This window comes from Charadrius vociferus, unplaced genomic scaffold (genome assembly GCF_000708025.1).
Source record: "Charadrius vociferus isolate BGI_N301 unplaced genomic scaffold, ASM70802v2 scaffold92, whole genome shotgun sequence".
NCBI lineage: Eukaryota > Metazoa > Chordata > Aves > Charadriiformes > Charadriidae > Charadrius > Charadrius vociferus.
The window spans coordinates 3,415,799-3,427,875 of NW_009647874.1; the positions used below are offsets into that span (position 1 = coordinate 3,415,799).

General features: G+C 42.4%; 1 protein-coding gene across 1 annotated transcript in view; it reads right to left on the reverse strand.

Moving 5' to 3' along the window:
* Positions 1–12,077, reverse strand: part of MAP4K4 (mitogen-activated protein kinase kinase kinase kinase 4) — a 166,427-nt gene that overhangs the window by 47,484 nt on the left and 106,866 nt on the right. Inside the window, exons 3-8 of the mRNA XM_009883080.1 lie at positions 11,317–11,442; positions 10,400–10,510; positions 7,379–7,469; positions 5,713–5,843; positions 3,307–3,361; positions 807–885 (exon numbers count right to left, since the gene is read on the reverse strand). Coding sequence (XP_009881382.1) covers positions 807–885; positions 3,307–3,361; positions 5,713–5,843; positions 7,379–7,469; positions 10,400–10,510; positions 11,317–11,442 — 593 coding nt within the window. The remainder of the gene's footprint in view (positions 1–806; positions 886–3,306; positions 3,362–5,712; positions 5,844–7,378; positions 7,470–10,399; positions 10,511–11,316; positions 11,443–12,077) is intronic.

Here is a 12,077-nt window from a genome sequence, read left to right on the forward strand (position 1 = left end):
CTTATGCAAATACTCTATATGCATCTCTATTCCTTTAACTTATGCAGAAAGCAAGTATGAGAGCAGGAGAGGGATGCCTTGATAGTACAAGTGCATAAATAAGTCAATCCAGGCAAAGACCAAGCCCAGCAAGCAAGCCAAGTTTATATTATGTTGATACTGAATAGGCAGTCAAATCACTTCATTATTTTGACAGGATCACAGCATCCTGTGATCACATTCAATCTATACGAAACCTCTTTCTAGGGAGTATTTTTGTTTCATACGTGCCAGTTGTAACCAGTAACTGGGAGGAAATCCTCCGATACTAATGGATTCTTCTCAGCTGGCAAGAAGTGCATACCCAATTCCAATCGTTTACAATAATTACAGTAAAAGCCTTCATTAGTTTTAATAGCTCCTTTCAACTTACCAACTAGAACGCTATAGTACTGTTCTGTTTCTGTGTTACGATACATTTGAGAAAACATATTGCATATTAAAAGTGCTGCGGGAGTTTATTTTTTAAAATATGTATCCATTTGTCACCTTAATACCGATTCTGCTCTGTCAAGAAAGCAAGCTTGGGTTTTATTTTTACACAATTCGAGATAAAATTTCTCTGGGACAAACAGAACAAAATAAACAACGTACGCTTTCTATTTCATGCTTTGATTCAGTGGCACAGAAGATAACAACTGAGTGATTTTTGCTAAGCTAAATTGCTTTACAGTTCTGTGGAAGCAATACCAAAACAGCGTGCAATGAGACACAAGAAAACAACATGCTACAGAACGGGCTACAAACAAGATATAACTAATACATACCATTTCTTGGATTTTAACCGTGGGGGAGGGTTCCTGGGTATCAGAAAGAGTGCCCTCATGGGATGCATGTCACAAAGCGCTGAAGGAAAGAAAACAAAACCAAACAGAAACACACAGATGTTGACTTAGCTGCTCTCTGGCAATACCACGGCTTCAACTTCCACAACCATTCCCACCATGCCGACTGCATGTGCAGCAGATGCAGACAGCAACACAGCTACATTGAATTAGCCCGAAATGACAACAATTCCACAGCTCAATGTGCCAAGGGTGACCCCAAAAAAAGAAAGAGATTGAGGCATAGATTAACCTTCAGAATCAACCATGATGGGAACATCTGTGCATGGCTCTCCTCCAGCCCCAAATCATCTAACTTACGTTCTGGTCAATAAAATGTTGGGAGATGATGACGGCAGAAGGGAAGAACGACACAGTCACTGTTTTATACAAGCTTTGCTACACCTGCCATTCTCTCCCATTATGGAGGACGCCTCAGCTTTATTCTCCAGACTTGGAGATTTTCTTTACTCCAAGGCCTGACAGTTTTGAAGCATGGGAGGGACTGTATCAAAAAAAGGATTCCCTGCAGAACTGAATTGCAAAACCATGACTCTTGTCAAAAAAAGTCCCGTTGGTTTCAGCACATGTTAGCAGGAGTCCGGGATCTCTGCTGGACAGCCCTTCCTCCTACTCCATAGGAAAGCACCACGGCAGAGCCAACTCAGCGAAACAAGGGAGCAGGGAGAGAAGCTGCCCAAGAAAGGTCACTAGAAGCAAATCCTCTGTTTTTACCATCTTCCTATGCTTGACCTCTTGGACCACTAGTCTCAGCCCGAATGATCGCTGCAGGAAGAAGTAACATTTTCCAAACAGCAGAAATTCAGGAGAAACAGACTGATGTGAAGAGGATTCTGGATTCCGAAATAGGGGCCCACAACCTTGGCAGAGAAGCCCCTTACATGCCTGTGGATCCCATCAGACCACCAAGCTTAGAGATGGACTCTTCAGCCGCTGCTGGAGGAGGAGGCAGAGCCCACATGACAGAAGACAGACCAAAGCAAGAGCTGTTCAGCATTTACATCGGACCTTTGCTTATTTCTCAAAAGCCCCTCTTGTGCTTTTACACAAAGAGGGGCCAAGCTCTGCTTCGGTTTGGAAATGAAAAAATATTATTGTCCAATTCCAGGCTTACAAAACCCACACACACAGCTTTTAATTGAAAGCCATCCAGGCAACCCAACGCACTGAACAAAAAGGTACAGCAAAAAGGAGGTCAAGCGGTAGCTCAAATGCTGTTAATGTAGCGCTGGCTGAGGTGTCCTGGGAGCAGCTCTCAGATGGGCATGCATGCAAACGTGCAATTAGAAAGACAGAAAAGAAAAAAAAAAAACCAAAAAACAAAAAACACAAACCATCCCAAAACATGAATCAAAACAAGAGCATTATGATTTGATTTATAAATTTTACATTAACAACAACAAAAAAAATCAGGCAGTGGCTATAATGAAATGACCGTATTTGAGCTAGGAAAATATCAACACTTTATTTCAACGTGATTATTTCAAAAACAGAGGTTTCAAGCTGGGCTGTGGTGTGGTGGTTGTTTATGTGTAAAAAAAAAAAAAAAAAATGTAATTAACTCACTCTTAGGTACCTCAGGCTGTTATTTTTTAAATTCAGAGCTCCAGCTGGGGGTGAGGGTAAGCATCTTTGCTAGTTCAATAAGGACTTTCATAAAAATTAACATTAAAAGCCAAAACATCATGCCTAATTTCTTTTCAAGTTCTTCAGTCCCCCTTGCACATATCTGCTGTCTGCAGAAAGAATAACTATGTGAGGGGAAAATAAGCTATAAAAGGTCGTGCATTTTTGGTTTCCATGTTTCTCTCTCAAAAACATCCATATCGAATGATAAGTATTCTCATTCAGGGAGCATTAAGTTCAATACTTTGCGCTGAAGATGGATTTACAGTTTAAGTCACCTCACTGCTAAGGAAGATCAACACTACCCATCGAAGAGTGGAAACAAAAGGACAAGCGATGTTAGCATTACCCAGACTGACAGAAAGCCAACACAGAAACAATTGCTACAGATGCTTTTTTCATTAAGGTCAGTTTTCTTGAGGCCCCACTGCCCCTCTCCCCAGCTGAGGTTTCAGCATCCCAGGCCAGGCCATACACAAATTGGGACACAACTCCAGAACACAATATACTACCCATAGGAAGGAAGTCTGACACTCAATTAGCTTCCAAATATTCCTGCTATAGAAATTAAATTACTGTAGCCTGCGCTGTAGTCCTTAAATACAATCCTATCTTTATCAAAAGCATTGCTATTTATGGGATTTTATATTTATAGGCCAGGCAAAATCATAGAGAACAGAAATAACATGAGGATACTTTCAGAAACCTCAAAACTAGGCTTGGATTACAACCAGCATCTCCCAAGTATACATTTCAGTCTTAATCAGCCCACTGGAGAAGCACACGTATCACTTACGGGGAGCTCCTTCTGCCATCTCTATGGCTGTAATGCCGCATGACCAAAGGTCACTCTGCGTAAAAAGAGAGAGACCATATGTTAGTAGGTGGATTTACCCATTCAGACAGTAAGACAGTACTATTTACAGAGGCCCTGTAGGTGAGACTGAAACCAAATACCAAGGCTATTTAAATAATACAAGCTACTTTTTTTTTTTGGTAACAGTATCACAAATTCCTGCTTGTCATATAATACATATATATATACAAATGCACGCACATATTAATACAGAGTATGCAAACAACCCTCTCTAGTAACAGATAAAAATATATTCACATTAGGACAATGAAAAATACATTGGCCCCAAAGCTAAGTCTATGAAACAACAGAATTTTCAATCCTTGTTTACAAAGGATTAAGCATTTCCCGTTAGTAGAGTCTCAGAAAACACTGTACCCGTTCCCCCAAACAAAAGATGGAGATATGAAGACTGCAGGGTAAAAAAAAACCCCAAACCTGGCAGGTCTGTCTTAGTGTCTAAACCAGAAGATAAGCAAACAAACACAGATTAGTGGAATAGACCCAGTCCTGGACTTTTTTTTCTATTCCTAATAATCAAATAATAGTTTTAGCTAGGGGAACAGTCATCACTGATAAACTTGCAAGAAACCTTTTCTGTTGGACACATTGCTCGGAGCCAAACCAAGCGTTCCTTCCCTATCACTTCAGCTTTGCTTGAAACGTTACAGAACAAGAGTCCTGCAGCAGGAGACTTTGGAGGCACCACCTTTGGCCAGTGGCCCTGATGAGGGAGAGCCTGGGCGAGAGCCAGGGGGGTCACACACAGGCATGAGGTGGAAGAGTCCTGGAGAGGAACCAACTCCAAAGGCTGCCACGGCTTAAGGGGCAAAAGACTAGAAGAGGCTGCTGAAAGAGAGCTGTTCTTCAGCAAAGCAGTCTTCACTTCTGGTCACAGCAGTGACTTTTTAAAAAAATTAGTCAAAACTTATGAGCAAATAAGCTCTGCTTGTACTACAAGCAGAGAAGCATTTCTAATGGTCACTTTTGCTTCTCTTGGTCTAATCCAGCCATTCAAGCTAAACTGCACAGCCTCATGATCTTACAAAATCTTTCAACCATTAATTTTTCGGAGGAAAGAGCCCTACAGGCTCCACCAGGCACAATAAACTGGTGTTTTCAGAGGCAGGAGGAGTTATTTTTCACATCATGGCTGCATTAACAGGTATTGCAGAGAGTTTTTTCTCCTTTATTAGATCATTTCATAGCCACCTTCCTTATTAGGAAGGTACCCTTCCTAATAACTCCATCTATCTGCAAAGATATAAAGCATTATCTTTGGTACAAAGAGGTGTATGTTAAAAGTGATTACAAAGATATAAAAAATGATTAAATCAAGAGAAATGGGATCAATCTGATCAATCTTACTTAGTCAAAAGGTACAAAAACACCAATTCAAATAATCTGGGTTTTTTTAACAGATTTAGACATACACATACTGATGAAGTTATTTCACTACTACTATCCCTGACTCAGCGATAGCTAACACCAATATCAATCTCAGCAAATGGATATAATTGATATTCAGATCTAAAATTCATTGTAAGGCTTTAATCACAGGCTTTCTTATATCATTGTTGCCCTTCTTGGTTAAAAGTTGGAACAACCGCATTAGTCTAAGTGAAGATTTTTTAAAAAGCGTATTTCCATATTTTTTCTTTCCTTGCACTTTCATTAAAGCAACCTGAGAAGAACTTTTAAGATTACAGGATGCTTTCACTAGAGAAATTTAAATACACATACATAATATTCTTAACGTTAGTACAAATATCATCAAGCCAATTATAGTTTTGCAGTAATTAAATCTTTGGTTTGCAGCATACTATGTAAAAAATGGTCTTTATTGAGAAATGTTGCGATGGATAAATTTTTATCAACATGTATATGTATCTTGAAATCAGGAATAGTCACAGTTTAAAGAGCTTGTTCTGTACTTTACTGACTCTCCAGACGGTGGTTCTATTTAAGGCAACACCTAAAATCCATTGTTCTGGGTTACTACAATAACTGGGACAGAGTCTAACACAATTTAAAGTACAATCATTATACAAATTGAGAACATGAGAGTTTCCAGTTAAAGCCTTTTTCGCCTTCTCTGAGCACCTACAGCACACTGAAGTCCTACTCCTTATGCCTCGAAGCTATGATAATGCAAGTAATGGCAACTTCTAAAGGTCACAACTTCAGTGACCCACTCCTTGTACTCCTGTAATAAGTATATACCTACACAAAATAATATTACTCCTACAAAGCATAAGAAGTCTCAAAAACTGCCATCATTCATACTGCAAGTGCAGAGGTTTTGTATGTCGGGGTAAGTTTTTTCTGTGAACAGGACTCTCTTACTCTGTAATCATATGTAGCATCTGGATTTTCATCACAGGCAATAACTTCTGGAGCCATCCAGTACGGAGTTCCAATAAATGTGTTTCTCCTGCCAACTGTCCTGTCCAGCTGAGCGCTCACACCGAAATCCACTGTGGGTGGGAAAAGAGTAAAATAAAATAAGAGGGGAAAAATAATGCAGTGATTACTTCTGTAAGGCGATTTGGAAATAAAGCCCTGTGGATGTTCCATGTGGGAGGACCATGCCGAGAAGAAATATGATGATTAATACTGAGGCAGCCGAACCTTTGTGGTTCACGTGCAACGTGCTTGGGCCACAACGTCAAGAGACATGGCAACGTACGACTGGTACAACTGCATCTCTCACCGTCCTGTCTGTACAGAAGGGAGCACACAGCTGCAAAAATACTGCCTGGGAGGCTGAGGAAGGGCTATTCCCCTCCCAACTGGTAGAGCCAAGTGCCGTTGCCTATAGAGAGGGAGTGGCTTCCCAAAAGTACCTCTCATGCTATGGGAAAACCACATGCGTGAACATGTCTCCTTTTCAGCTGTCCACCTTTTCTGCTCTAAAATTGGACAGCAAAAACCATCTGTTCCTCAGCAAATTGCTCTCTGCTCTAATGCACTGAGCAGATGCATCGATAAGAGCAAAAGACGAGGAATATTCCAAAGGTGCCAACTTTGAGCACATACGCGCACAGGTTGCAAAAGAGATGCCCATTTCATCACAGGGCCATTACATTACAAGGGTGTTGTCCTCCCTTCAAGTCTCCCACTCACGACAACAGTGATATTTGCCTTTCTATACCAGCAACTGCATCTGCTCTAGGAGGGCTGTGTCAGCTTCACTGCATCCATCATCTGAGCGACACTGACAAACTGGTGTAGACGAGCTCAGTGGGAGCAACGGATTGGGAGCTACTGTGCTCCACTTCAGACCAAAAGGAGGAAAGCTCTGCCGAGAGCTTCCTCCTCCAGCAGCCGGGACGTCTTCCCATGCCTCGTGCTGCAGGAAGGTGTAATGCAAAACAGAAGGGATGTGGGCTGGGTGGGAGGGCTTCAGCACGGCTCTATATTTAACCAAAAAAAGGTGGCGAATATAGTGTGATACAAACACAGAAGGTTAAAGTGTGCGGTAACTGGAAGAGACAGATTAGGAAGAAGGAAAAAGAGTCTGTCCACTTGGAAGGGAAAGAAGAGGCCAAGGGTGAGCACAGTTTTCAGCAGGCATGCCAGAGATGGAACTGTGTTTTGAACTTGACACGACAGCTCCCTCGAGTGTGCTGGTCCAGATTGTACTTTTGTGTCCAGAACCTGCACAGCAGGTGCTATTTTAATTAAAGCCAAATAAAAGAGTGACTCCTGTCACTTCCCCAGCCCAGAATAAAGGGATTCAGGAACAACCCAAGTCACACGTGGCTCAGCGGGAGGCACAAAACGGTCCCCTCACCAATTCCAGCATGAAAGCCAACATCTTCTAACAAAATGCATGCCATCCTCCCAAAGCAAGAGGAAATATGTGCAAGGCCTCGATTCACACAGGAGCAGTGACAGAGCGCACGTGCTCCAGAACACGTCGCAGGGCTCTTAGAGGATAAAACCAGATTGGGAAGATCAGAAAACAAAGGCTGAATGAATGAGGAAGTGGACGTGCGTGCCTACTTACCAAGTTTCACTTCTGCGTTCTCTGTTAACAATACGTTTTGCCCTTTGATATCCCTGTGAATCACATGATGGGCATGAAGATGTGCCAACCCCTGCATTAAGAAGAGGAGAGGAAGGAGAGGACGTTCAGAGTTTGGTTCTTGGCTTAGCAGCAGACTACCCATACCCAGCACCCGCAAAGCCCGTAGCACTGGGTCTCGGGCTCCTGCTGAGCTGCTGGGTGCAATGGGAGCTGCGGGAGCCTGGCAGCAGCACACCAGCCTCACAGCTTTTGGTACAGGAGCAGAGACACAGACCTCAGGTCACACACACCCTGTACCCAAATACAGCCCAACATCTGCATTGTACAATGTGGCGTGAAGAAAGTTCAGCTCCCAGAAAGTCTCCGTGCAATAACACTGTAGATGACATCAGTGTCGGTGTACGTCACTGACATCTGACACATGCAGGGTCACTCAAAATTTAGTCCGGGGAAAGGGGGTGGAGGGAGAAAGGAGGCAGCACCAGCGTGCATGTATGCACCCCCACGAAGGAGGTGGGAGGGTGATGGACTGGCAGTTATGTTTGAGGGCGAGGGACAACTGACGACAAACAAAAGCTCTGCTGCAAAGCTGCAGTTCTCTTCTCTAGCCTCCATAAATATCAAGCCAGATAATTGTTCCTTGGGAAAAAAAAAAAAAAACCAAAAACCAAAAAAACCCCCCCAAACATGCAAAAGGGGAAAAAAAAAAAAAAAAAAAAGCATGAGCATTAAGCATGAGCATTATACTTTCCAAAGGAAACAAAACCTCCTGGCATACGGTGCTTTTTGTTGAGACAGCACCTGGATACATGCCCCGAAGCGTTAGCCATGTGGAGGGAGGGCTGAGGAAGACATATGTTGCATTTTACTCTCTAATGTAATTGGGAGAACAACAGGCAACCCTCTTAGCAACTGCCTGTATTTTGGTTTCTCCTCAGCTCTCTGCTCGGAAAATTGTAGTCTCTGGTGGGATCGTCTTGCCTGTTCGTGTTGCCCTCATAGGCTTTTAATGTTTTATGAAAAATAAAGAAATAGAACCTTTACAGCTGCAAGAGGTTAAGAGAGTAGTGGTTGCTGTAGAGAAATATTTCCTAACACATGTTCTTCATTAAATGATCATTTACCAGTTTGCCTACATAACCATTGCACTATTATTTTTTTTTTTTAAACAGTTAATGAGCGTGACAAAAAAAACACCATCCATAGCTCCTCCCCACACATGTCACAAGTGAATCAAGTGAATGGCTGATGTCCCCAAGACCCTTTGCTGGCTGCTAATGCTAAGTGTGGTCTTCTTTTTCACAGGAATGAAGGCTTTTCCACAGCTTCACACAGGATATTCTTTAAAGCCTTCTGCTACACCAACTCAGCCAGAGAGATAATGGTCTGTTCTCTCCAGGGTACCATCTAACCTTACTGAAAAAAACCACATTTGGGTTTGTCAAGGGCTGGGAGGAGACAAAAGGGCACTTCTCCATTCTCCTGCAGTCCTCAGGCCCCTTCAACCACAAAGGGATCCACTAGGTCGACCCTCACCTGTGTCTCTACCTGCACCAATCTTTGGCACTTCAGCTCATTTTAACTTTCTGTTACACAACCTTTCTCCATCATCTCTGACAAACTTGGTGTCGAATCAGGTTTTGCAACGTCTCATAGCAATGCGAGTTTAGCATTCCTTTTTTCCAGATATTCCAGTTCCTGCTAGCAAGCAATTAAGGCTCCTTTTGCAAATCTCTCACAGGAACAAGAAAATAGCCTTTACCTAACTCTTTTCTGCGGTAAATCACTTTTTCCTCTCCTCAGCAAGTGTGATTGCTTTACCTAAGGAGAACCTTAGGATGAATGCAACATAGCATGCAACATAGCATGCAACATAGCATGCAATACCTCCAAGGTCACACAGTTCTCAAACCAAGCACAAGATCAGCCCTGCAGAAGTTAGCTTCCCTCATATTAAATCATCCATTTGATTTGAAATACAACCTTCAGTAGGTATTCAACTTTTCTTCTCTCTTCTAAACAACTTAAAATGTGCCAGCCCAAATGCCAGCAGCTGGGCTCCCTCCTAGCATTTGGAATTAGAGCAAGAGAGCAGAATCGTACATCTCCCTCCCTCACCATCTTAAAAATCACCAAGGCAGAGCAAATGTGTAGCACAGACAACAGCAGCATTGATTTATGCAAGAGCCTGTGGTGGTTTCCTTTAACATAAAGCCCTTCAGAATTTCGTTTATGATGAGGCAATTGAACAAACATACTGTGTAGTGGTATGGGTAGGAGGCAATTTGTTTTACAAAGAAGCACGAGGAAAACCATACCAGATTTACTTAGTGCAGCAAACAAATGCCAATTCAAAAAGCACTTAAACTGTACCAACTGGAAATTAAATATGAAGAGTAATTAGTTAAAGCTTCAGTTTTAGAGAAACTGGTAAGCGGCATCCCTCTTCCTGAGAAACTTTTGCAGCGCCGTCTGCTAGCATTCCACAGCGCACAGCCACATACGACGTAGCTGCTTGCTCCAGATAGATTGCAGGAATATGCAATATGCAAGAACATCGCAGCACAGAAGTCCTGACTGCTGGCCCGAGCCAACAACTCCCTTCCTCCACATTAGGAGCAGAGGAAGACGGCTGAAAGCACATTTGGAAAAGCCCGTTCCACACCCTGCTGTGTTACGACACGGTTACAGCCTCAGGCTTCTCAACAACAGTGTCTTATGGACATTGTTTCACAGCTTCTACAATAGGTAAGGTCACTGGCTCTTCTGCTGGCTTCTCATGACTAAAAATTGCTGGTTTCTGCAAGGCTGCTGTTACAATACAGTACAACTCACACCGAGTTAAATGATGTGGAGCAGACATCTATCTGCTCCTACGCGCTCTCCAAGCGATGACATGGCTAAGGGGATTGATCAGAAACAGCTTCTTGCAGAACCTCAAGCTAGGCTACATCTCTATAAGGCTGTGCGTTTTCAAGTGGAGCAGACTATTTTCCTTACCCGCAGAATCTCTCTGGAGATATATGCTATCCAGTCTTCTTTCAGGGTATTCCCTTTTGTGTTCTTCACAAGGTCTGTGATAGAGCCGGCTCCACAAAACTCCATAACAAGCTGAAAAACAAATATCAGCATACAACCAACATTAAACACAGTTCCCAGCTGTCTAGCGAAGCAAAATAATCAGGTTGCAGCATTGATTTGGGAAACCCTCGTGAAGCAGAGAATATCATTTATTTTACATCTCTGCCTGGAAAATGGATTCAAACCAAATGTCTCCAATGTGTGTCAGACATATATGGAATATGTCTCACATTAGTTACCACATTTTCAAGGACTGATTTAATCACTGTAATTTAATGCTGGGAATCTGGATTTGCTCAGCTATGCAAAATGCATTAGCAGCAACAGGAGTAAGAGCACATCCAGTGCTGAAGGAATCAAATTGATCACACCATTGCAACACATCTTATTCTTTCAAATCCCATTTATTTACGGAAGAACATGCACTGATGTCTGTACCCTGCCATTTCAAATCCAAATTTCAATCCTCTAGAGGGTGTAGATGAGGTGGGATGAGAAATGTAATGGGTACAGTTCTCAAGTGCAGCTTTCTTTTTTCAGCCACACATTCTTACTGCTCAGCTCATCTGCCTTGTTCCCATGAAACATGTTACTATCCATCTGGGAAATGGGAGAAAAAAAAGTTACTTAAAGAGCAAATCCATTGCTAATAGCAAATCTTGGTTGAGCCATCCTCTTAAGGATGCATGATTAGCCTATGTGATTCGCTTATCTATCAGTTCAGGCAAGCACCAAATTCTATTAGTTTGCCTTTCCATAATATGATATTTCTATCATCTTCAAACTATATCCAAAAGGGAAAGGCTCATGAACGTGCTTGAGAAATATCTGCTTACCCACAGTTGGTCGTCATGTCCTGGAGGACTTTTCTTAATGAAAGCACCATAATAAGTTGCAATATTTCGATGATGAGAATATTTCTTTAGCATATTAATCTCCAGTTTGATTTCTTCTTCTTCATCCTTTGGAAAAAAAAAAACAAACCCCACATGTTTAATACACCACATGCATTATGTATTTCCTCTTCTTTTTCACACGAGTAGATTTTTTTAAATGTTCAGTTCATACCAGCATCCTGCTTAGTAAACACATCCTATGTTCATGCCATCAAAATCCTGTTTATTGAGATGGTCTACAACAGACCTTACTTTCCCAAGTTTCAGTAATGCAAAAAAGCAAATGAAGGATGATGCACTGGACTTCATCCAATGATGGAGCAGGACAGGATCTGTCTAAAACCCCTGTGCTTGTAATACCTTAAGCAAATACATAGCTAGCTTTTATTCTACATAACCCAGAGAACTAGAAAACCAGAAAAATCAGAAAATTTACGATACAGGAGTATTATTTCCACCTTCCTCATCTTTTTCCTTTAATTTTGAAAATTGCAACCAGTTCTATTTAAATGCCAGACAGCGGCTCAGCGCAGCCGGCTGCCGAAGCGGGCTCTCCGAGGTGGGTCCCCCCACGGTGAGGACCACAGGGTCCCACCTCAGTGCCAGCACGGGGCTGGTGCAGGAAAGCAGAGGTGGAGATCAGGAATTCCACTCGCTGCACGGACAAGGCGTTCGCCTCCTGCACAGGTTTCCTCCTCCAT